General features: G+C 41.8%; 1 protein-coding gene across 3 annotated transcripts; it reads right to left on the bottom strand.

Moving 5' to 3' along the window:
* Nucleotides 1–753: 753 nt before the first annotated feature.
* Nucleotides 754–24231, bottom strand: LOC123963146 (RNA-binding protein Nova-1-like). Of its 3 annotated transcripts, XM_046039751.1 has the most exons (4): nt 23602–24231; nt 16284–16427; nt 9120–9286; nt 754–8748 (listed from the first exon to the last, which is right to left on the bottom strand). In XM_046039751.1, exons 1-4 carry the CDS (start codon nt 23774–23776, stop codon nt 7729–7731), a joined length of 1506 nt encoding a protein of 501 aa, XP_045895707.1. In that variant the 5' UTR covers nt 23777–24231; the 3' UTR covers nt 754–7728. The 3 variants fall into 3 exon arrangements, with proteins under 3 accessions (XP_045895707.1, XP_045895708.1, XP_045895709.1); XM_046039752.1 differs by lacking the exons at nt 16284–16427; nt 23602–24231 and adding an exon at nt 9452–9607; XM_046039753.1 differs by lacking the exons at nt 16284–16427; nt 23602–24231 and adding an exon at nt 9429–9607.
* Between the last annotated feature and the right edge of the window lie 125 nt (nt 24232–24356).

Here is a 24356-nt window from a genome sequence, read left to right on the forward strand (position 1 = left end):
TGGTATAAACACACACCCAGGTGTTTTCAAATATGGTACATTACCCACTTAGACCTCTTCTCAGGATGTGTAGTTGTGTACAGACTGGGTTTGACAGACTTACATCTTCATCTGTCTGCTTAACAATTTTGGTCAGGTATTCACAGCATAGCTCCACCCATTTAATTAGATAGAATAAATCATATTTAATAATAATGAAAATATGTATCTGGGTGTGCTGGGCAAGTAGGTGTAAAATTGTGGTTTGGCCTTGGCCTGTAAAATCAGATAATCTTTCCATTTATTTTGCAGTGAAACCACCTGTGTTCAAAATGTGATCACAGAGAAGCCAAACATTTGAAGCTATCCCTTGGATGCTTAACTAAATGAACCAAATGTTCATGTTTGTAGATTGGCTCCAACCAAAGTCACTGCCACTCAAAACAACAAAACAAGCTTTTAAGATGAACAACATGAGATACTAAATGTAGTATCCTACCCTCAGTAAACAAAACCAACTCTAAAATAAATTCATGAAATTTATGCTGCTTTTCACGCATAATTGTTGTACCTTAATCTGATTCCTCATTATATGAGCATTGTGTCCATGTAAACATAGCCATTGTTCACATTTATTATGTGCTCAGATTCAGCACTCCAGAAATCGATCTATTCACAGAATGTGTTAGTTGCAATTATATAAACACTCAACCTTTCAATCAAGTGAGACAGAGCACAGGAACAAGGTGGAGAATAAAAAGAACAGAAGACAAGTGATGTTAAAATGAACATTTATAATGACTCTTTGTTGCCGTCGCAAAAATAATCTTTAAAAAACAATTCAATTATTAACACTGAAATGCTGACTTCACTGGTAGTCCACGAGTCATAAAACACAACTCACTGAATTTCTTTTACAAACACAGTACTACAGTTACATTAAATAGTCATTACCGTTAAATCTATTAATGAATAATGTTCAAATAAACTAATAATAAAAACAATGACACTTTTAAAATCCTCTCATTCCCTCACCATAGTAGCTGTTGTCTTTTTATCAACAGTGTATCATTTAGAAAATATACTGCTTCTTAGATGTTTCTCTGACAAAAGCAGAAAACAGACTGGCAGCATAACAATAATGGTACATGAGCTCAAACGTCATACAATTAGGGTGATGTTTTTCAAGGGGAGTGGAAATGGGACGTAACCATTCCAGTGATCTAACATTTAGTTATGTAGGCTGGCTGCCTTTTGGCTCAGTGTGGAATTATTTGGCACTCTTGCTGACAATATTTGCCATAAAAAGCTTTCACAATTTTGGCACAAGAAGACATTTTCCTCCCATTTCTGAATATATTCAGAGAACATTTTCATTTTAAAAGACATATAAATGCTGTCCTAGAAAGCCCTTTAGGTAGTTAACACTGTGGACTTTCACTGATTCTCCTCTTCACAAACGAAAGACAGAACTGTTGTCATTAATATCAAAGAGAAATGTACCCAATCAACAAAACATCACTCGTCTTAGCTTGGAATATTTGATCTTATGCTGTCAGTCCATTTTTTTTCTGAGATGGAAAGAACAGAGGTCAACCAAAGTAAAACCAAACCCCGAAAGAAAATTTACAATGATGTGAAAATGGTTGCAAGGTACTGACATGCTTTCTTCAGTTTCCACTTAAGCAAGCGTTCAACCCTGCAGAATTGTCCAGATAACCAGAAAACAAACGAACAGTCTTGCAGAGTTTGACAGTAGTGCTGTAAAATTTATAACACATACATGAGTTCTTGGGGATGGAGAAGGTCAACTAAGTTCATGGGAGGTTCAGGGGGTCAAAGACAAAAATGGCCTCATGTCTGGTTGGCAAAGAATCCTCTATTTTCTCAGACGAAAGGGCTCAGAAATACTTTAATCCGTTCATTTAAAGGGCGGACACAGTAGCAGGTGCTCAGTGTAATGAAACAATATTCGTGATATCTTGTAGGCTGAGCGAGTGAGACTCAGGGAGACAAGGTTTTAAGAGAGGAGCAAGCAGCCCTTGCCACTTTGTAGCATTTAAAACCAGTCCTAGCCTTCTTGGGAAAGGGATCCGTGGGGGGCGGATTAACGTCCGGGATACATTTGGAGTGAAAATAAAAACAAACATAACAACTTTTGGAATGATACTGTAATTCGTTTGGCATTCAGATGTGAAGCAGTAACTGCATTGACAGGGGTTTGTAAAACACAATAGAAAGAGAGAAATATCATTCATGTAACTAGGCCACTCAAAGTCTAATAGGTTTCCTCTGTGATTTTTATCATGTTGAGGTGGCAGAGGCAATCTTCATTTTGCTGGTGCCGATTATGTATCTCAGATCTGACCGTTGTATCAACCAGACCTCGAGCTTGCATCCCTCAGTTCCTTCAGCCCAGTGGTACAGTCCCAATTTGCTGAAGAAATAAAAACCCTTTTCGAATTTGTGATTTGAAGCAAAAGAGGATGCAAAAGGACAAATGTCTACAGATCCCTCCTTGTTTCACATGTTAAAAACAAAGCACTCAGTGATTGACACAAACCTCTGCTGAAGGGAATGTGAAGGAGAAACCTTCAAGTGAGGAAACAGGTGCTACTTTTCTATTTTGTCTGAGACTCCAGCCCTTTCCATCGTTCATGAGACCCACCACGATCAGGAAATAATAAATAAAAGTAACACAAGAGCAACAGCAAATAATGTCAAACAAAATCCAATAAACTGTTGAAAGCCAACATAGTTTGTTTCATTTCATTTCCAATATGACCCACTGATCAGTAAAGTGCATTTATGCAACACCAAACAAACAAGATAATGTTGACAGCGAATCGGAAGTTGTGTTAAAACATATCTGGTTCATGACTATGGCCGTGTGAGGCCTACCTGACTATAGCTGAAATCCGACATAGATATTAACTCTACATGTATGTGACATTCCTGCCCTGAATTTACATTAAAGACTGATAACATTCAACAGAAATAAAAAAAGAATAAATGGGTACATTCATAGATTAGATCTGGGCTTTTAAGCTATGACATAAATAAAAATCCGAAAAACATTATGGGGCAGGTTATATGAGGTTCAACCTGTTTCTAAAAGAAATGCATGCCTGATATCCTAAAAGAGCAGAACACAAGGAGCCAATGCACTGAATAACATTTTCACGTTTGCTTGTTTCACATTTTTAATACTCCTCACTGTACCTAAAAATCAAAATATCTTCTCTGATGACGTGTAGAGAGATGAACTTGATTGATGAGGAGTGGATCTGAGATGTCTGTGTGTGTGTGTGTGTGTGTGTGTGTGTGTGTGTGTGTGTTTGTGTGTCTTTTTTTTGGGCCAACATGACAATAATGAGCTCCCTCCCAACTCACGACATAAAAAACAACCTTTTTAACATGAGGCGAGTAAACTTAAGTGCTTTACATTTGACTGCATGCAGCGTCATGTCTTTGAATGTTGCGAGACACCTCGCAAATTTTTGTAATTTTTTTTTCCTCCATAATTTACTTTGATACCATGCAATAGAAGACGTGCAAAAAGATAACACCTAACTCCACAAACACATTTTTGATTGTTAATGGTATGTTATGAATGCTTATAACATGTTATGCTTAGTCCATGCTGGCCTATAGAGACATTTGTGAGACAGCAGTACTTAAGCCACAGGTCAAACAAACACACAAGGGATGCATGGAGTGTAAAACAACATGGATCCATAAAAATCACAATCTTTAACTCTTACTCTATGTAACTATGGGATAAAACAATGCACAAAAAGTTCTTTGTCCTTTGTTTTCTTAAGTAATGTATTTGATTATCTTTTCTTAACTTAAAAGACAGTGTTTGATTGGCACTTGATCAGCACTTCTAAACAAGTTATTGATATCTAACATTTGATCGCACATCTACAAATTCAGAAGCTGCGGAGGTCTAGTTTGGCACAGGTTGTACTATGGAGTCTATTATTACTTTTACTATCTTACCAGTACTGTATAGTATACTATACACCTCGTTTTATGCTCCAGCCTTTTAGAGCATGTTTCTAATCAACAGACCAGACATCTTTTCAACTAAAATATTTTTGTATAGTTTACTTATCAAATAGCAGCATTTTCATAACTTACAAAAAGTACATGTAAACCTATTCATTCAAAATCTTAGTAATTTCAAAGGTTCATACAACAGACATAAAACACAAAACAGGACAACATGCTACTATATTGCTTCCAATATTCTTTACATTTTCTTACTGTCAAACTAAATCATCAATGACAGAAATATGGACACCACCGGCTGATGATGAGTCATCATAATGCACAAACAAATCGCGAAGCTAATCTTAATCAGGCTTAGTTGGCACTCTCATCATCCACACAAATATAACATAGTTCACATTGTATCGACAACGCTGGACTGCATTTGGACTACAAACTAGAATAGCTACAATAAAGTACATTTAGATCATATGACATGACATATTGTATTCCACAAAAATGAATTCTAGTCATTTTCAGATAAGAGGATATGCATAAAGGATGTCATTGTTTCGGCTTGAGGTCACAAACAAGTTCCCACCTTACTCTCACTATCTTATGCATTCTGTCCTTACTATGCTTTGTTTAGAGGCTGAAATATGAGCTCAGTTTGTTCAGCCAACATATGAATATTCAACCAAGATTTGCCTCCTTTTGGAAGAAAAATCACCTTATCTTCCCGTTAAAGGCCATAGTTCACAGTCTAAACTTCTGTAAATCCTACTTGTTCTTCTTATATAGGGAATTTGATACTTTGAGCTAACGTTGCTGGTTGGTCTTGTGGGTGTCACAGTTTTGGAGGCAGGTGTTTTCTGTGCATTTTAGCCTTGTGAACTCTACGGCCTGGGAAAATATTTTCATACCCTTTTGACCTATAGTGCATAACTCCCACCAGCAGCACACCCAACACACCGCCCATGAGAAGACAAGACAGGAGGAAGGAGAAAGAGGGGGAGAGCACAGTGTAGGAAGAAGCACGGACAGGGATTAGGACACAGGAGGAATCCCGGAACAGTGAGAAACAGCATCATGCAAGGGGAATAAAATGTTGAGAGAAAGAGGAAAGTTAATGAGGGGCAGAGAGAAATAGTATTTGGCACAATGTATAGATCAGAGAGCTTTGAAGGGGAGCTCTCTGCAGTCATGCAGTCCAGTTGCATTGATAAAACATCCCCTTGTTTTGTGCTTGTATCTTATTATATGCTAAATTCTTGGGCAGTAAAAGGTTATCTATGCTATGATTTCATTAGTGGCCACATTGTAGTTATGGATGACTGTGAAGCCTTCCAGACACGTAGTGAAAGGAACGATTTCAGTCAGGAAGAAAGGCTCGCTGTTGCAATTGCCACGCATAATGTTCAGACACAAAGAGTTGCTTCAAACACTTTCAAATCCATTTACTTTCAAACATGAGTTATGAAAAAGAAAAAGAGAACACGCTATTCATTAACTTTCCCAAAAAAGGGAGTGGTTCTGATTTGCTTGGACACTTATCAGCACCAACCCTCACAGCCGTGTATTCAGGAAGCTGATCATAGAGCTTGGGTTGATGGGGACAATTGAAAGATGTCTCTAGAGTGGGGAAGTGGACGTAATAGGACTGGAGAATACAGTGCAGGAAAATGTGGTGGGAATAATTTGTGGTTCGCTAATTTAAGTGCAGTGCATTGGTACTGGTAAACAGAAACATCACAAGACGCTGGAGTATAAATGCTCTTGTGGAGAGATCCCTTCTGTCAGTATTGGTAGGTCTTGTGTATGTGACATAGATGTGCACATTAAAATATACTCACATCCCAGCAGGGACAGACACGCTTTACATTGTGTTCTTAATGTCTCACAGTGCAGTCTTCAGAGACCCAGTGTACTCAGGATGAACACCATGGATAGCAGCACAGAAGGAAGCCAAGGTAATCTTCGAATGCTTGGAAATGCTCTAGACAATTAGCCTCCCTGCATTAGACAAACAATTGCCCATAAAAGACAACGATGCCAAAACATTTCATGATGTTTTATTACGTGCTCCACCTAAAGTTAGTGAGCGTTAACGTGTTTTGAGAACGATAACAGTCTGCCTGGATGAACTGCAGAGTCTGTTTGTTTTTGTCTTGATACAAATTAGGAAGGATGGCTCACAGAAAAAAGTGAGTCCAAACCTTCTTTTCAAGTGTCATTCTACTTCCCTTTCATTAGTGTATGTCTCTTGACTATTTGGTACCCTTAATGTAAAGGCAATAGATTCTTTCTTTGTTCACAGATATTGGTTCATACAGTTTTTCTTATCAAAATGCTTTTGTAGTGCTTAGTTCTCTTTGCGAACTGAACTGGTTAGACACTGCTTCAAGGTAGTCTGAGCTTTAAGTTAATTCTTGGGAGTTACAAATGTGTGACTAAGGCAAAAATATTGTCAGGTAAAATGTAGAGTATGGCCAATTTTTAGGGGGAAAAAAAGACCTGCATTGGGAGTGAGGATGGAAATATTAAGACTGGATTGCTTTTCATCATGAAATGCTGAAATCAATCCTTTTTCATTAGGTGAGAGGCTGGGTCAGATCCAACGGGCTACTAATGGCTGGACGACACATCAAGTAAATCAAGTAGAGAGAATAGTCGCCAGAGAGATTCTGATTTCATGGTAAAGTAGATATAAATCTAATCCTATAGCACCAAGAAAGGGTTAAACAACAACATATTTCTGTGTGTTTGTAGCTGTGACTGAATATGCAAATACGTTTCAGAGTTTGTGGGTTTGTGGGAGCATTATCTATGTGTGTTCATGTAAAATATATTTATACATTCCTGTGTGTCTCCTCTATCCTCTCACATTGATTATTTAACCCCTGAACTATACTTGCAGACAGCAACAGTGAAGTTCAGACTGGGTTTGAGTTATACATTTCTTTCACTGCAACACAATATTTGATCCCTGTAAATAAAAAATAGCAATAGGCTAATATTGTTTTTACATTCAGATCAACCTGCATTCACAGGTTTAAATTATCTATTTGTGTTTGAATGAGACCATGTCAATAAATAAAGGATGAAAATATAAAATACCCAAATTTAGAAACTTCAATCATGATATGAGCCAGAATTCAACATATGTCAACATAGATATGATTTCTTTGAAGAAATTATACTCAGATTGCTTCCCCATAAACTGAGATGACCTCAGGTGCTTGTCATAAAACCTCTCCCCTGTTAACAATGCCTTCTGCATTGTATACAAAGAGCAAGGTTTGTAAAACAGCTCTATCAGCTGGCTGGAACTTCATCTCACACGCTCAACTCACCGGGAGCTGAGGTTTGCAACTGAAATTAAAACCAACAAAACCCAAACAGAAAAAGGAAAATAAAACAGCTATGAGGTTTTGGAGGAGGGTGATACCCTGCGGCCTCACCCTTGAATCTGCAGCTTGGCAGTGGACCAGTTCAGCTTACTCTGATCACCATCGTCAAAAGGACTCGACACAAACTTTTAAAAAACATCAGGACATCAGTCCTAAAAACACATTCACATATCACACACACTTATCTTGGTTGTCTCCCCCACCTCCTCCTTTGTGATTCTCTCATTTAATACTGAAATATTTAACAGATATTTGGACATTTCTTTTTTCTATTCATCGTGACCCTCTCAATTCCCTTCTAACTCTGTCTTCATCCTTTCCTTCTTTCCTCTTCTTTTTCCTTTTAGCCCACCTTTTGTGGGTTGGTAGCGCGCACGCCCTGCTCATAAGTGATCCGCTGGCTGATCAGATACTGCGCTGCTTGTGTAGCGGCTGGCGACCCTGTTATGGTAACTTTACGGTTCCGAGTACCAGGAATGAACTCTCCCTTTTTGGAGATCTGGATGCGGGCTCCTGTTAGCTCCTGGTACTCTACCAGCGTTTTCCCCCCTTTCCCTAAAATGGCACCGACCAGATTCTCTGGAACAGCTATTTCAACCACGTCCTTGGCCCCATCTGCTAGCTTCTCTGTTGCCAATAGGGAGGAGGCCATCAGTGGGGATGAAGCATTTAGGTAACCATTGGAAGCCCCTGTAGCAGCTGCTAGAGAACCCAAGGAGAACCCCCCAAGGCCTGTAGCAGGGTGGCCAGCACTGCTGGAGGCATCGCTAGCGTAGGAGGCCAGTAGGTTAGCCGCAGCAGCAGCAGCCGGGTTAGCACTAGCTGCTACTGCAGCAAGGACCCCAGAAGCAGCTGCAGGGTTGAGGCCTAGGCCGAGGGTGTTAGTGTTGTAGCCGTAGCTGGCCAGCGTGTTGAGGGCTGAGGTGATGGCCAGCAGATCATTGCCAGAGAAGCTGGACATGGCAGCAGGGAAGGCGCCCATTCCTGTCAAGCCGGCCTGACCCAGAAGGCTGGAGGCAGTGGCAGCTGCTGCAGCTGCATTGGGCAGCACCTCGGCCGTATTAGCGTAGGGGGAGCCGGTGGGGTTGGAGTTAGCCACTGGGCCCGAGACGTTGGAATAGCTGATGTTGAGGCAGCTGCTGCTCTGAGGGTCCTCCTGGATCTTTTGCACTATGATTTCCACAGCCTTGCGGTTCTGTTCAGGTTCCCCACTGATGGTTACCACTCTCTCCTGCAGGTTGATGCCCTCTGGCTTCTGGGAGAGCTGCACCCAAGCCCCTGACTGCTCCATCACTGCTTTCACTGTAGCTCCACCTTTACCAATGATCAGCCCAGCTGTGCTATTGGGCACGATCAGTTTGGCCTGCAGAGAAATAGAAAGATTGAAGTAGCAATAAAAGGTAACAAGAGAAAGATTTACCAGAAAAAATGTTCGACAGAAAGAGAGATATCTTTCACTGAGTCAGAGTACTACACCAGCCCCTCTTTACTCAGCGATTTGTTAATCCCAGGGGTTTAGGCTGCAGCTGCCACATGGCTCTGTCTAGCTATGAAAGACTGTAGATAAAAATAGCCACATACCCTCACATTTTCCTGACCCTACCAGATTGTGGGTCATGGCCCTGAGAACAAGTCAGACTGTTGACTAATAAATAAGGTATCCTGGAAGTGAACTGTTCCTACCACATTCTGACCACACACACTCGTGACCCTATTGACTGTCCAGTATCTCACCTGTTTGACGCGGTCGGGGTTGACAGTGGTCTGTGGCTGCAGTATGCTGACTGGTTCGGGTTTCTGGGCACTCTGGGGCATCTCGCGGACTTTCTCCGCAATGAAGTTGTGGACACCATTGAGGGCTTCGACTGTACCCTGTATCAGACAGACGCGTTCTGTTGTTCCTACGATGAGAGAAGAGGAAGACAACAAACAGTGGGTACATAGCAAGCAGATTTGAGGGATTTGCTAGGGGCAAATACAATCTACATTTATACTAAGATGTCATGGCAGTGAAAAATGTTCCTTGACATTTCACAAAGATACCCAATTATTAATCTATTCCTCACTTCCTCCATTTACACAATCAACAGAGGAACAGCTGAAAGAAAGAACCGTGCTTGGTTAGCGAGCCACAGGGGGAGAGAAGGATTCCTCTTCAATGATGTAACTCTTTCAGTGCTGTAATACTGAGCCCGTCCTTGCCTTGCAGCTCTAATAGACTAAGCACACACTTGTTCCTCCTCTAGGCTTCTTTCTACACCCACATTGGCGACCCAACCGGCATTCCGTTGCCATGGTAAAGGGGCCGAGCCGTGGAAACAGGTGATGCAACAGCGAGTCCTTTATACTTGCTTGCACGATTTTTAACACTCTCCCTTTTGTATCAACCTTCCTTCCTTGCTCTCTTTAACATTTACTGTTCTCTGGTGGAAAAGGATGTGAAATCTATCCTGATTTTCTTTGATGACTTCACAGACAGCAAATTGGAATAAGGCAAATATCTTAGTAAGGGGAAAGTGTCCCATTTTCCCCATTGACTGATCAAAATTTGTAAAAGGGGAAGACTAACTAATAGGGTATTCTTGTGTCTGAAATGTGCTGCTCTATTTCATGTTTGGTATTTTCATCTTTAATTCAATTGGATCTAAAATTACGAGGTTGGGTGACACACACCCACATATCTGCATCTATCCTCGTAACCATTTATCAGCACTCTGTAAATGCTGAAATAAATCCAGGGAAATTAGTCAGAGTCAGACCTGCTTGGCTTTATACCATAGACATGTCTAATAATGGATTTAAATAATCAATAGGTCAGTTCAAGCATATCAGGAAAAGCAGCAGGAAACTCTAATTGGGCAAAATGAGGGAAAGGGCACCTGACCTGTGACTGACCTTATTTCCTTAATTTCCTAGTTAAATTCTTGATAATAGCTATACAGTACTACTTAATGCACAAAGAACATTAAATAAAATCGATAGAGATACAGGTCAAGCATGTTTAACCATATTTCAAACTCTCACTATGTTTGACCAAAATAAACCAAGGTACAAACCCTACTGAAAGCAGGCTATAAATTAAATCTATTGGAGCTTCAGACAGAAGCACTGTTGGGCCCTCTTGGTGTTTTGTGCTACACCTGCTTATCATTCTTGAAGTGACAAAGTGACAGACTGAAGTTTGAAAGTGCAGGCACTTGACCTGTTGAAGATTTTGTTTTGGGGCACATGCATTATTACAATATATATTATAACATTTCAAAATGATAACAGATACAATTCAATAAATGAATCACATACAGGAAGCTTTCTAGGCATTGGCTACTGTTTACATTTTCAAAAATATCCAAAATCCAGGGTCATTCTTTGAAAATTGATCAAGATAAACTGTTAATTCCTGTTACGCCTATTTCCATAGTAAAATGGTGAGTATGCTGAAGGAAATGAAGAAACTAAATGATTATATTAATTATTGTGTATGGAATCATCTGTATATGCAGCCTGGATACAAATAACAGGCACAAAATATAAAATATGAGAAGGTGGGAACTAATGCGTGCGCAAAACCTCATTTCACTGGAAGTAAACATAAAAAACCGGGGTTGCAGACAGTTATTTCTCCTTAGTCTGCCTCATTGGAAATTACTTTGACTAAGCAATTTCTTTGCTTGCCCTACCCCGATGCAACAAATTATAAACTAGGCCGTCTTGAGTGATGCAACACGTCATTAGAAGACATATTGCCTCGAGTATTGCTTTTTCTTCACTTTTCCAACATTCATTGCTGGGTGAGGAGGTCTCTCTCCATGACTTGGTACAGCAACCTCTAGTTAAACATCTCTGAATTTAGAAAAGTCTTCAAGGAGTGACAGTGCTGCTTTAAGGTCAGTTTGTCCTAAGGCAGAGACCATCATGTGCTAAAACCTTTTAATCAACACCATGCACACCATAAAGAGGACATGAAACTGTCTGAATGTTACTTTTTTATTCTCCGCCCTTTTCACTTCCTGAATTGCTTGCATCAGTCTTTTTTGCCTTCTGTCTCTTTTTGAAGGCGACGAATTTCATAATAAAATCTCTGAGCTTTGAGTTGCAGTAAGAGTTAGCTCGTTCTCTTGTTGGCCGGAGGGGAGAGAAATGTGTCAATGCCTCTGAGAGCACACATCTCAGCCTTCAACTTTCCCCAAATGAGCAATGTCTCTCAGGTCTTCTATCTTGATCCTGAAGTAAGACGTTTTCTGTGATGCCTTAGCTTGTCCAAATCCTTTGTCTGATTTAATCAGATTGCTAGCATGCCACACATAAAGTATCACCCATAATTACTGTCATCACATTAGCAGATTTTTAAAGTAATTATTCACACTACAAATTGAGCTGGAATGTTTTTGTTGAAAATCTAAGTGCTGAATATATTCATCTTGTCACGATGTTGCCATATGTCATGCTTTTCTAAAATGTAAACACAGATTTATAATGAGGGGATCTTGTGTGATTCCATTTATATCCAGCAATTTAGAAAAAAAGTCTCCTGGACAGCTTTTACCTTACATTGCACACTGCTCAGAGATTCCCAACAGTCACTGAAAAAAAGGCTGTGAACACACCGTGCTCTTCATAGACCTGTTCTGGCATTTAATACCTGGTCCTAACACACTGTCAGATGCTTTTTACCTCTAAACTGCAATTGTAATTGTAAAATGTAAACAAAAAAATAGCATCATTTAGAAATGCTGTAATGTACGTCTGATGTCTGTGTTGCGTTAAAATAAATCAAGGCTTCTACTATTAGAAGAAATCCTGACACAAAGTGCAACCTTCCAGCGTAGGACTTTGATCTAAACTTTAAGACAGTTTGAATACAAGCTTAGTAGTGTCTTTCATTAGACCCTCTCTGGCTCCTGATTTGCCCACAAATGCCCTCCACATTGTAATGCAGGCTTTCGGTCTCTAAACCCAAGCTGAGATAACCCTGATTATATCATCACAGACTGAGTACTACCAGAGACGTTACATAGAGGAGACATGCCGCTTTATGAATCCTCACTACAACTCTATAGGGAAAACCTGTAATGCCAAAGATGGCTAGAAAGCCAATCGTCTTCTTTTAACAGCCGAGGCAGGAAACATATTTTAGCCAATCGCGTGGTTCCACTGACGTAAGGGCCCTTATGTCAGTGGAACCATGTGATTGGCTAAAGAAGTATAACCGGTCGGGAAAAGTGCTTTTTAAACCTTATTTTGAGGCAGATTCGTCAAACTTCTTCAGCGATTTTTCTTTCAGATTTCACTGGTGATTCTATTCATGTAGTTTTTATGTCCCGGTGACCAGTGAAAGTGCGGTTCTGGCTCTCTCCCCATTCATTCAGATAGGAGCCTGGTCTTGTTAGTCGAAATAACTGCCCGAGGCGTTACCAAGATGGCTGCCGAGTGGCATGACTTGCCAATAAGAACTTTGGTACTACTCCTTGTGCCGAGTAAACTGAGCTCCATATGTAAAATTGGTGCCCCTTTAATCCACTGACCTTTGCCAATTAGAAGAAAAGCGCAACAGCTGTTTGGTTGCAATGACACATCCAATATTGTGCTAGTCGATCAGGGAAACAGAGAGGCTTACTACATTAAGCAATCACTATAAAACAGAACAATCCTTCGGAATGCTACAGTGTAGTGTTTGAAGCTTGAAATCCCTGCCCATGATGTCATTCTAGACAGAAGTGATACTGCTCTATAGGCTACAGCAGGTGGACATATGGTTGAAATTTGCTGTAGTTTCTACTCTTGTTTGAAGGAAATACCTCACCTTATACTATAGGGAATAGTGGTGTTTTTCTAATCTAAGGTCATATGATGTGACTGATATTTTAATGATCACATAATGGAAAACATACACCCAGTGTTTCTATGACATCACAACAGCTTCATCTGTTTGTGCTGTACAAAGTAACTCAATACATGTATTTGGCTGGAGGCCAGCTGCACAAAGCAAAGGGTTTGAAGTTTTGTTTCTAAGTTTATGTTCAGATCGTGAACTCCCACGGCTCTCTCTGCAGCTGCTTGAATATGCGGATGTGTGTAAGTAGGTGTGAGTAGGTGTGTGTATGTGCTGAATGCACAGTATGAGTGGGTGAATGCATAGCGGGCTGCATTTATGGGGGCTCGGGTAATCCAGCCATGCAGCAGTTCAGATGGGTTCAAACCAGATAATAAAAACAAAAACAGTCAGTGCCCATGTGTTGGGAGGCAAGCAAAATTTTAAGAGAAGTATGATATCATCTTATCTGGCCTGAACTCTCCCAAATACCAGCAACCAAATCTGAGAGAAACAGTGAGTGGGGAGGAGGACAGAGGAAACTTGGCGTGTGTTAGAGCAGCTTGAGTACAGCTGGGAGAGGGGTCATGTCCACAGAGAGAGATTGAAACAGGCTATTTCTGGGCCGGCCCCCCTGTCCCCTCACTCACATACAATCATGCATCATCCACACCCTTCACTATCCACGCTCATCCATCTCAGTCCACCACAGCAGGGCCCAGTTGTGCATTTGCCATCAAGACATGGTCTCATGTCTTACACTGACGGATGGGAGATGTGAGGTGGGTGGGAGTATCAGACTGAGCCATCACAGAGAGGATTGCAGAGGAAAATGGCTGCATCGGTTGTTGTCCCTTGATTTCTCTAGTGTGCGATTGTGCAGTAGTTGGAGTGTGCTCAGGCTGCTGCAGGACGAAAGATGTGGGTGTGAACTGTTAGCATTGGCATTAGCATGCTATATTAGCCGAAATTGCAGAGAATTCAACAATGAAGGAAGGTAAAATCGAGGTAGCTGACAAGTCTGACATGCTGAATTGCTTGCCTTTATATTTCAGGAAATAATATCTATATGTTGCTGTGACAAACCTCACCAAGTTGAACAGTTTTCATCCAGCTAGTTTTTTAAAAAGGTTTATCCTCTACTGACTTCTCAGAAAGTGACACTCTCAGCTATTGTGCAGTGTACAGTAGCAGTCGTTTCATTTTACTTGTGTGGGCCAGAACAACCACCCAATCAAATCCTTGCCAGCACCCTCTCCCTGAACTCCTCTTCTCACTCATCACGATAATGAGTAGGGGGATGGGCAGAGCAGGTGGTGGCCTATGAACACATCCACAATCCAGAAAGAGAAATAAGGATACATATCACTCATTCGGCCCTATTCCAATGAGGCAGCTATAATTCATTCCCGTAAACATAGCTGGCCTTGTGTGCGGAAAATTTCAAGCAGTGCCTTCTGAACATCAACATCCTTTCATCAAGTCAAGTCAGTTTTTGTTTATATAGCCCAATATCCCAAATTACAGCCCTAAGGGGCTTTAAAATCTGTACAACATACAACACTGCCTAACTCTAGACATCACGGCTAACAGAAACCTGGTGGAAGAAAAAGTACAGGCAAAATATTTGCTAGCACATCCTTCTTTTTCTCCCCCCAGAGCTCAGTAATTCTTTGCCATGGTTCAGTCAGTCCAATATATCACATGTAACTCCAAACAGAACAGGTCAAACTCAAAGTATGTTGCGCATTTTTCCTGTCGGTAGTGTAATATTTTGTGATCTAAATCTAAAATCTTTTTCAGCTAAAATTGCAGAGGTCATATGACATGACATTCATGAAGGTAGCCATTATAAAGTAAAACTCAATTCTGGACAACAAGCTATCTCTGTCTTTGCTGGTAGTTGCTTAAGGAAATCGGAGGAACTAACTGTGAACCCTATCATTTGAAAACATCTGTAGTATTTCTCACATATAAATTTTGTGCCACTCATATTTCATAGGCCATGTGCGCTGCTACAAATTACCTTTCTAAAGAGGGAATAAATATGTATACAGTAAAAAGTATACTACTACACAGGGATTATTTGCTTGCATCAGTTATCACAGAAAACATCTGGACCTAATAAGCAGAGACGCTCAGCACCTGTTATTTTTCAGAAGGTTGAAGCCTCCTCTGAGGCATGAAGGACAAACACCCAGACTCCTCTACCACTCAGGCGTTTGTGTTTGGAGGATAAGATGGTTCAGCTTTGCCCTCCATGTGAAAGGGGTCACCGAGCTGTCCAAGCATCCTTCTCTGGTTGCCATTTTTGAGTGAGGCTCTCCAGCATAATTAATGTTTCGATGTATGTCCTCTGCGTCACAGAATTTGTGCTCTTTTTTTTTTTTTTTGCAGCATGCAAGACAAGCAACTTAAAGCTGGGGTAGGCAATTTATTTCAGAAGCATTTGTTGTTATATTTGTTGAAATTCTCTTTTACATCCTGACAGCAATCAATGAATCAAATTTTGTGAAACAAAAATGAAAAAGAAATAAAACAGTATCTGTGGCAGCTGCAGGACTGTAATAAGCACATCATTTCAATCGGTTCGAATTAAATGATTGGCTGGCCTCCATGTCTACCTGCCTACCTGCCTACCTGTGCACACTCTGCCCGTGCACTCATTGTGCATGAACATCTGTTTTGGGGGAGTGGCTTTGGAGGGAGGCCTGACGGGAGAGGGTGGAATTTTTGCGGTTGGATACTTTCAAAATCTAGCTTAGTCTTTCACTAGTTTCTCCATCGTTGCCTGCCCTAGCTTTAATTGAAACAAAAATTTCCTGCAGACTGCTGCGTCTGACAACTGTAACATCAACATGAATATTTAGTTCCTCTAAGACATAAGGTAATGAAGTTTAAAGTGTTTACAATTGGTGTGAGATTAAAAAGGACTGCAATTATTCATGGGAAGCCAGATGAAGAGACATATCAAATGCTCTCTTAAACCAAAGCATCACTCATTCAGCTGGGGATTGAGTCAGACGACTCCTCTCATATATATAAGCCTTTATGCTCATCGATTTTAATTACTAAGGGTCCTTTCTTACCTGGGTAGAAGTCTTTGGATTTGGACAGCTTAATGGTGGCACCCGTCTCTTTCTGCAGTTGTACGATGGTCTGGCCGCCCTTGCCAATTATAGAGCCGGCTGCATAGCTGGGGATCAGCACCTTCAGGAAGTACTCACCCTCCTCTGGAGAAGAGACACATAAAGTGGGAAAGGGTCAACTCTGGTAAAGTAGCACTGCCCGTCATCATATACACCATAATAGTAACCAATAACCTGAACAAGCAAAAATTCACAATGTGAATAAATAGCTTTGACATAGAGATATATGGGGAAATGCGATAACATAATGAGTTGTTGTAATTGTGTCTGTATTCCTCTGATGACGAGAATGTATTTGGAAGGAGACTGTGCCTTTGGAGTTCTTTCTAGCTTTCGGTGCATTCACATTTTATCTCAGATTGGTGACATGTTCTGTGTCCTGTCCCAGATTTCTTGTGGAGTAAATGATGACCTCCTTTCCAGTTTGCAGAGGTCTAATTTTAACTGTTTTCAAGGAGTTTTAGCCTCTGACTAAATACAAAGCCAGGTCCTGTGTTACGAATCATTCTTCGCACACGAATAAAAGCAATGCAGAATTAAGTCTTCAATCTGAATGCAAAACGTAGCCTGTGTTTTCTGAGAAAGAAAGTTACACACAGAGGACTAAATGCAAACACATTAAGTCATTATCCATGCAGTTCATGAATGCCAATACAGAGTGATCCTTCTTAATTAACAGACGTGAGAAGAACATATGGAAACCAATCCCACAGATTTGTTCACAGGCTATACTGCCAAGATGGTTTAAATCTCCTCCATTTTGGAAGGGGCTTGTGTGGCTTACAGTGGCTTGTAGCAGTCAGTGATTGACAGCACATCAGTTTGAAGAATTTGCAGTCAAATATATTTCTCCCTTTCAGTTGGGAAAGTTCCCTCTCCTGTATTGTTAATTAAGAATTAGCACTAAAGTGGGAAAAGCGTCTGTCTAAGAAAACCCTGATCACAGTGAGTGCGCAAATCTAGTAAAATAACAATCAACCACATATTGAGCATGGGTCCGAATATAATTAAGGACCTGCCAACAATACATCAAAAATATTACATCTATAGATGTGGAGCGGCTTTAATTCCCCGCTAAATTCCAAATATTGTATCGATGACATCATGGTAAATACTTGGTACAGGTGCGTTCTAGCGATACAAACAATCCCCTCCGCATGCTGATTTCGATGCAATGACGTCATGTTCGATCCTTTTCAGATGCTTCAAGGGTGACGTCACTCGAGCGGGCAGAGATGTAAAAAGGCACTGTCCATTTTTGTAGGACGTTTTCAAGTGTAGTATGATACAGGTTTTTGATCGTGGATGCCTAAGGCTGTCAACATGTCATTGCATCCTATGTTTTGTGGAGGGTATTGTGAGTGGGGGCTTGACCGGCATGGTGGGGAGGAAAGACGGATGGATGAAGGTGGACCGAACTGCACTGAGACCAACCTGTTGCCTCAGTAATGCACTCATTAGATTCAGATGTGAATGAACATGGCACTGTGACATTAAGGAATTTCACAGCCTACATGTTAGCCCTTCTCCTTATTGCATTAATATGCCCCTCATGTTCCATTCAGACACAGGCTTGTTTTCGTGCACATCAGCCATAATCAATGGCTCTGACAAATATAGAGACATACATGACAGTCACTTTTGATTTAGATTAATTAGTCATGGTTGTGGAGACAATTCCATATTCCAGAACATAATATACCCACATTATCCTGAAAGCACAGAAACGAAATTAAAATTTACACCACCATGAAAAGCTAGTAAACATGTCAGGTGCTGGTCAATATGTATTTTTTTCTGAGAACAGCCTACAAAAAAGACATTGGAGATAAATGTTCATTTCTGGGCAATGTCTGTTCTTCAGATTTTCATGCTATATTACAGTCAGCTCTCCGCTTTTCTCACAATGAATAACAATAAAATGACCTTGGTGAAAAAATAAAGATCATGCATGTCTGACACAGTCGGCGTAAAGCTTTTGAGTCCTCAAGCCTGTCACGAGATATCTGATACCGTAGCCACCCAAAGAATTTAATTTGAATGATGCTGATTGCAGAATCCAAACATCCAAAGACCTGTTGTTGACAGACAAGCCAAAACCCACTGCGTAACTTTCTGCTCATCTCCAGCCAGAGTAAACCCAGCAGGGGAGGATGCTACTAAGATTCCCTCCGTCGCCCTAACAGCCACGTTTGCTTTCATTAGTCAATAATTAATTCTGTCCTAGTGTCTGAGATCACAGTAACAGGTTTTAATGGCGTCATGTGGTAGAGTAAACATGGCAATCTGTTGCTGCAATCCACAAGGGAACGGGAGCAGTGGGGCACATTGGGAATCCGAGCCAGTGGGGTGTTAGTTCAAACCCCTGCTTCCAATACTGGAAGGATGGCTTGGAGCAGAGACATGGAAGCTGAGCCAAATGTGTTTAGTTTAGTCACTCGAGGGGGGTGGGTCAGGAGGAAATGCCTTGTGACCGTCCTCCCTCCTTCTCACTACCCCTCCAAGTACCCATTCTGCATTTCAATGGACTAACCTGCTGCTGACGGGCAGCAAGGACGATGGAACAAAAACGAGCAATAATAGACAAATGAGCTTTAGGTGTATGAAATTGCACGTAGACTAGCATGACGGATAAATTCAACAAGTCAAACAAAAAGAGTTTGAGGCTTACCCATTCTGAGATCTGCTGCTTCTCAAGTCCTCTGTCAGATCGCCATCAATGCCGGGGCACAATCTCTAAAGGGGATCTTAACATTAGCCTAGGCATAGGTGCAATGGTAGTGTTGAGGAATGCGGCCAGTCGACTTTTTCACCGAGGTCTAATTCATCAGTGGGTGCAGAAAAAGAGATTTCACCGCAGCATCCGAGCCATGCCTGCAGCTGGCCAGAGCCTCAATTGTCTGAGAAAATGCTAATGCAGGCTCTCAGTGTTTTCAGTGAAAGACGGCACGCATTGTTCAAGCCTGCATTGGTTTGAGGGGGGGGGTCTTCCCTGCCGCATCACCCTTTTCACTGCTCTCATCCATATTCATCGAGTGGCCTGTCCGTCTGCAGCAGCACGCAGGACTGACACCTCGCCCGGCCAATGGGTAGCCTCCTCCCTCCAGCACGTCATGTCCCCACCCCCTGATGCCGGTCCCAAAAAATTTAATTTTCTCCCCTACTCCGCCTCTTTTGACGCAGCACTATAAAGTATGGCAGTCCATTCACTCACTTTCCTTAGTGGAAAGTGACAAAGGTGAAGTGGCTGGGGGAGCGGGCTTCAGCGGTGAATGGGGAAGCATGTAGAGTGACCTTCAACAATGGCTGAAGAGGTGTATGGATAATATAAGCAGATGATGAAGGAGGTGGAGGAGGAGTGATCTGAGACAGCGTGCCTTACGCCACCCACCCTCCTTTCCTTGTTTCCCCCACCCCCAATCCCTTAGACGGCCATGTTTGGGAGGGCGGAGGGGCTCATCAACCATTGCAAATGGCAGTGCCGCAGAATGGTGGAGGGGGGTGATGAAGCCAATCACTACGCCTATAAATCTTACACCGAGAGGTATCTTAAGTGACCGAATGTGTGTAAAAACTGCAATGTGCATGCGGGTAAGTGTCTGTGTGTGCACACCAGAAGTCCAGCTTCATCTAATAGTGCTTTCCAAACCTGTAAAAAAAAAATAAGAAGACGGAACTCCTTTTTTTCCTGGCTGATGATGAATTTCATCCACAAATCAAACCTTTACATCGTGGCCCATTTGGTTTTCGAGCGAACGCCTTCCAGAAAATTCTACGAGTCTCATTCACTGAGAGATGCTCTAGTGTATAGACACAGCCTCCCTGTAGACTCCACTCCCTCTCACAGTCTATCTATCTCCCCGTTTCTCTCTGCTTTGCTCTGTCTTCATTTCTATCGCTCTCTCTCATTCTCTCTTTCACTGCCACCTGGCAAATTCACAGTCCGCTCACGTCACATCGCTCTGCAAGGGCACCTGTGTCCTTCCCACCAAAAATAAAAAAAATCCAGCTCACATTCCTGTGCCAACCTTTCCATTAGCAACATTACGAGATCATACCTAATCCCTCAGCCACACAACCTTTTGGAAGGCACATGCTTGCCAGCAACATGGGCTCAGAGTATGGGTAATTAGAAAGAGAAATGAATGAAAGATGTTCATTTTGAGGAGAGAAGGGCAATGCTGATAAAAGAGGAGTAATTTCCCTCATTCAGTGTCTACAGCTCTTAATGCACAACGAGAGGCTCAGCTTTGAAAGAGCACAGGCTTTCTTCTCTTTGTTGTAACTGCCAGTCATGTTAATGATCGGTTCGGTAGGAATAACGTGATCAATATCAGACGTAGTCGAGGGGTTGTTGATTACAGGGATGGCTGAGGATTATCAGGCTGTCTACAACTATTGCCATACAGGCTGTGAATTTGCAACGTTACAAATAATGCATGTAGATCTCATGAAATGGGAGGTGATGCTAAAACAAATTAAATAAAGCACAGGGGGACGAAATATTAACTCATCTGTGTAGGAGTCATTACAAATGGTCTAAATGTGCATTTTATTTAAACATATAGACGGAACTTCTGTTCCTGAGCTCAGCCTGTAGTACTGCAGTCCAAATTAGCCTCAAAGATCTGCACTGGGTTTTTTTTCAAATTAGATACTTATCAGAAGGACCGCATATGCTAACACTGTAGAGACAATGCTAAGCTAACTTGTACCATAGAAGTTTAATTTATTTTAGAATAAAATGCCTTAAACACATCTATACTGATTGTGAGAACAATAAAGGGCCAGTAGACTGTTACCACATAACATGAGTGCATACAGATGCTACTTGGCTCAACTGTTCAGGTCAAACTATGCATTAAATTAATTGTACTCATTTTATTAATTGTATAAACCAGTGGTTCTTAAATCAGTTTAGCCCGGGTTACCATTCCACATGTATTGCCATTACTGCACCGAAATTTTGTACCTTTTTATTCATTTTTGACATTTCCAGGTCAGCATTAAAGGACTAAGCACAAACCAAATGTCGTTTTGCAAATGAACACATATGTTAAAAGGCAACCATAAATCTGGTCTTAAAGGCCAGTGATTCTTGTGTGTTCACTTCCTGAATCTTAACAGTTATTTAAAATGTTGATCACAGGTCATTGTGGTGGGGAAAAGTATACTGCATACTACATAATTCAGTATAATTTACAATATGATTTGCACGTGTCCACCATTTTACAGGGTTAAGACAATAATACCTTTAAATGGGATTTCTTCATAGTTTTCCTTGATTGTGTGTTTGGGTATTCTACAAAGATAAGATCGTGTTTAGGAAGCCACCTGGAACAACTTTGCCTCTGAGAAAACAAGACAGGCTCTTCAGAGTTAGACCATCCTCAGGACACAATTAATTGTGCAGCTCCAGATTCTAGAAGTATAGTGGGCCTGTGATACAGAGATTCCTTAAAGGAAGATGGAGTCAGGCTGGTAACCATCATAGACACAACAATCACCTGGGTACTGGATGGAAAGATCATGACGAATTCTTTGTGCTACAGCTGAATGGCAAAACCTCTAGAAGCAGGACCGCCATGTGACTTCTCTGTTCTACAGTGGTTTCAGGGGTGCTAATGGAGGACATATGGGGGCTGAATCTGTACTAAAATATTGTCTGGTGACACAAGGGTCCGTACGTGCCTTGCTGAAATTACATTTCTGAGGTGCAGTGAGGCGCAGCAAAAACGCACTCATGCTGTTAGAAATAGGATATAATGCTGCTATCATCGAATGGCGAGGTGTCTGGGACACAAAGACAGACAAAGGAAAACTCAGTAACATATGGTGAAGAAACTGCCTGTTCTCTACGGATGTCTAATTAACATTAAGTTCTTGAATAAGTGGTCCCTGTGAGCTGCAGACCAGAACAATCACACACTGAAATAAGATGTACAGTAGCTGGCGCACTGAATCAGCCGTCATCCTCACTGCTGCACTCCGACATCTTACTGATGAGTAATAAAGCGTTCACACCGCCTTGTCGATTCTTTATTGGCCACCGCTATTTCTCCTCCAGAAAATGAAATCAGGATCAATTTGCTAAAATGGCGCTGCAGTGCTTCTGTAGTGTTTTTCCCCCCAACTAGTACTTCTCACTCTTCTCCCTACTCCCTGATTTCTGTGATGTTCTTGTAACATTTCCAATCTGTTATTATGAGTGAGTTCACATTGTCATGCAGGGATAGATGGAACCAAAAGAGGTCCTAATTTGTCAACATCTACACCACCCAGCTCTGCTCGGTGAGCACTTGCATGTTCTGATTTCTCATTTTAATATTTTAGAATTGTAATTTTACCATCATACAGTGTGCTAACAGTTCAGAAGGTCTAAAAGCTGGAATGGCAAAACCAAAAATATCAAACAGATGCTGAGATATGGCTTACCTCACACCTTATAAATAACTTGACTTTGATAGGAATCTAGGCTACAAGAGGTGATGAGTGTGTGTCCAACTAGTTGTACAGGGTTGTATGATTTTTACTGGATGTTTTTCCTGTTTCGCTCACCCCAACATTTGTCCTTCAAAACGCACACTTAACTTCTGGCAGTTTTCATGTGACAAAACTCTAAATCAGCAGACTTTCAGCCCTGAAGCAGAAAGAACATCCACTAAAATCTCCCAATCACTGACGCTAAATCTACCATGTAAAGTCTATCATGCATCTCAGGTGAACACAAGAGCTCAGTTAGTTTTTGTCCGTTTCTTGTCAGTCTCCACAAATCAACACTGTATGCTACTGTAGGTCTGGTTCTTGTGATTACTTCTCTCTCCTAATATTAAGCCTCTACACAGAAATCATCACTCCTCCACTGAATGAAGGACTTCATAGCATACCTCCAGATGTGGAGCAGAGAGGTGATTGAGTTCAAATTCAAAGCTGACCTGAGCTGAGGAGGCCACTCACTCAGTCAGGGCTGCCTGTTCTCTGCTGGGTTATGCAGGGTATGAAGTAACAGCTATAATCACAGTCAGTGTTTCAAAGTGCCAACTGCACAGGTGCTGCATGCTATAGCCTAATATGCAGCCCACATCTGCTTCTATGCTGCACCACGTAGTTTTTTTGGCACGCAGTGGGGAGGCACTGAAGGCAGTGTTTTGGTGTTATGCTCCCACCAATGCATGCGAAGGCTTTTACAACCACAGATTTGTCTTCATATGGAGGAGACTCGGTGGACGAGGTGCTTCTTGTTGTGTATCTCTCTTACCTCCGGTGTTGGTGCGCTTAGTGCAGCCGGCCTCCTCCGCCGGAGTTTCCAGCGGTCGTTTGCGGGAGTCCGGGTTATCAGCCTCCATGAGGGGCTGCTGCAGGCTGTGGAGGTTAGGATTTGAGTAGATCCCGTTATGGTCCACGGCTGCTCCGCCACCACCGGCCATCATCATCTTTTCGCCCCGGAGCTGTAGATCAATTTGCGCTATTCCCCCTCACACACAGCGCCGTCACCACCACATAGCCTGATAACGCGCACCGCGATACGAACGACAAGTTTTGGGGGACTCGAAACGGCCTCAAAGGGATCAAAATGTCAGACAACAGCGGGATCGGGGTCTCCTCTTTCCGCTGCTCTGCTGCTTGTCCAGTGCGTCCCTCACAGAGCTAAATATAAAAATCCCATTGAGTGAAATGCGCTCATTTAACGCGCTCGCCGCCGCTCCAACAGCATGCTCCTTATTGTTGACGCGCAAAACAACCCCTCGCCTCAAAATAAAGCCGATCAGCCATTAAAACAAGTGCAACAGATTCGCAGCGGCAAGGCGCAGGAACATAGCTTTCTTAAGTCATCATCACGTCACGTTTCTGAAGTCAGCCGTGTGATAAGTGCAGCTGTTGTTATTGTTTCCTTTGTAGCGCGAGAGGGGAGAAACATAGTTTGAGAGCTCCAGAGAGGACTACAGTGCCACTGACCGGCCGAAAGACGAGGCCAATAAAGCTAAGATCCATCTGATGGGAAGTTGAAGCAAC

This window comes from Micropterus dolomieu, linkage group LG23 (assembly GCF_021292245.1).
Source record: "Micropterus dolomieu isolate WLL.071019.BEF.003 ecotype Adirondacks linkage group LG23, ASM2129224v1, whole genome shotgun sequence".
NCBI classification, from domain to species: domain Eukaryota; kingdom Metazoa; phylum Chordata; class Actinopteri; order Centrarchiformes; family Centrarchidae; genus Micropterus; species Micropterus dolomieu.

What these genes read in the sequence shown, in the direction of transcription:
- LOC123963146 (XM_046039751.1), bottom strand. Translation starts at nt 23,776, where the DNA reads ATGATGATGGCCGGTGGTGGCGGAGCAGCCGTGGACCATAACGGGATC. An exon ending in ATCCAAAGACTTCTACCCAG is followed by an intron (nt 9,287 to 16,283) that starts GTAAGAAAGGAC and finishes CTCTCATCGTAG; the next exon opens with GAACAACAGAACGCGTCTGT. An exon ending in ACCCCGACCGCGTCAAACAG is followed by an intron (nt 8,749 to 9,119) that starts GTGAGATACTGG and finishes ATTTCTCTGCAG; the next exon opens with GCCAAACTGATCGTGCCCAA.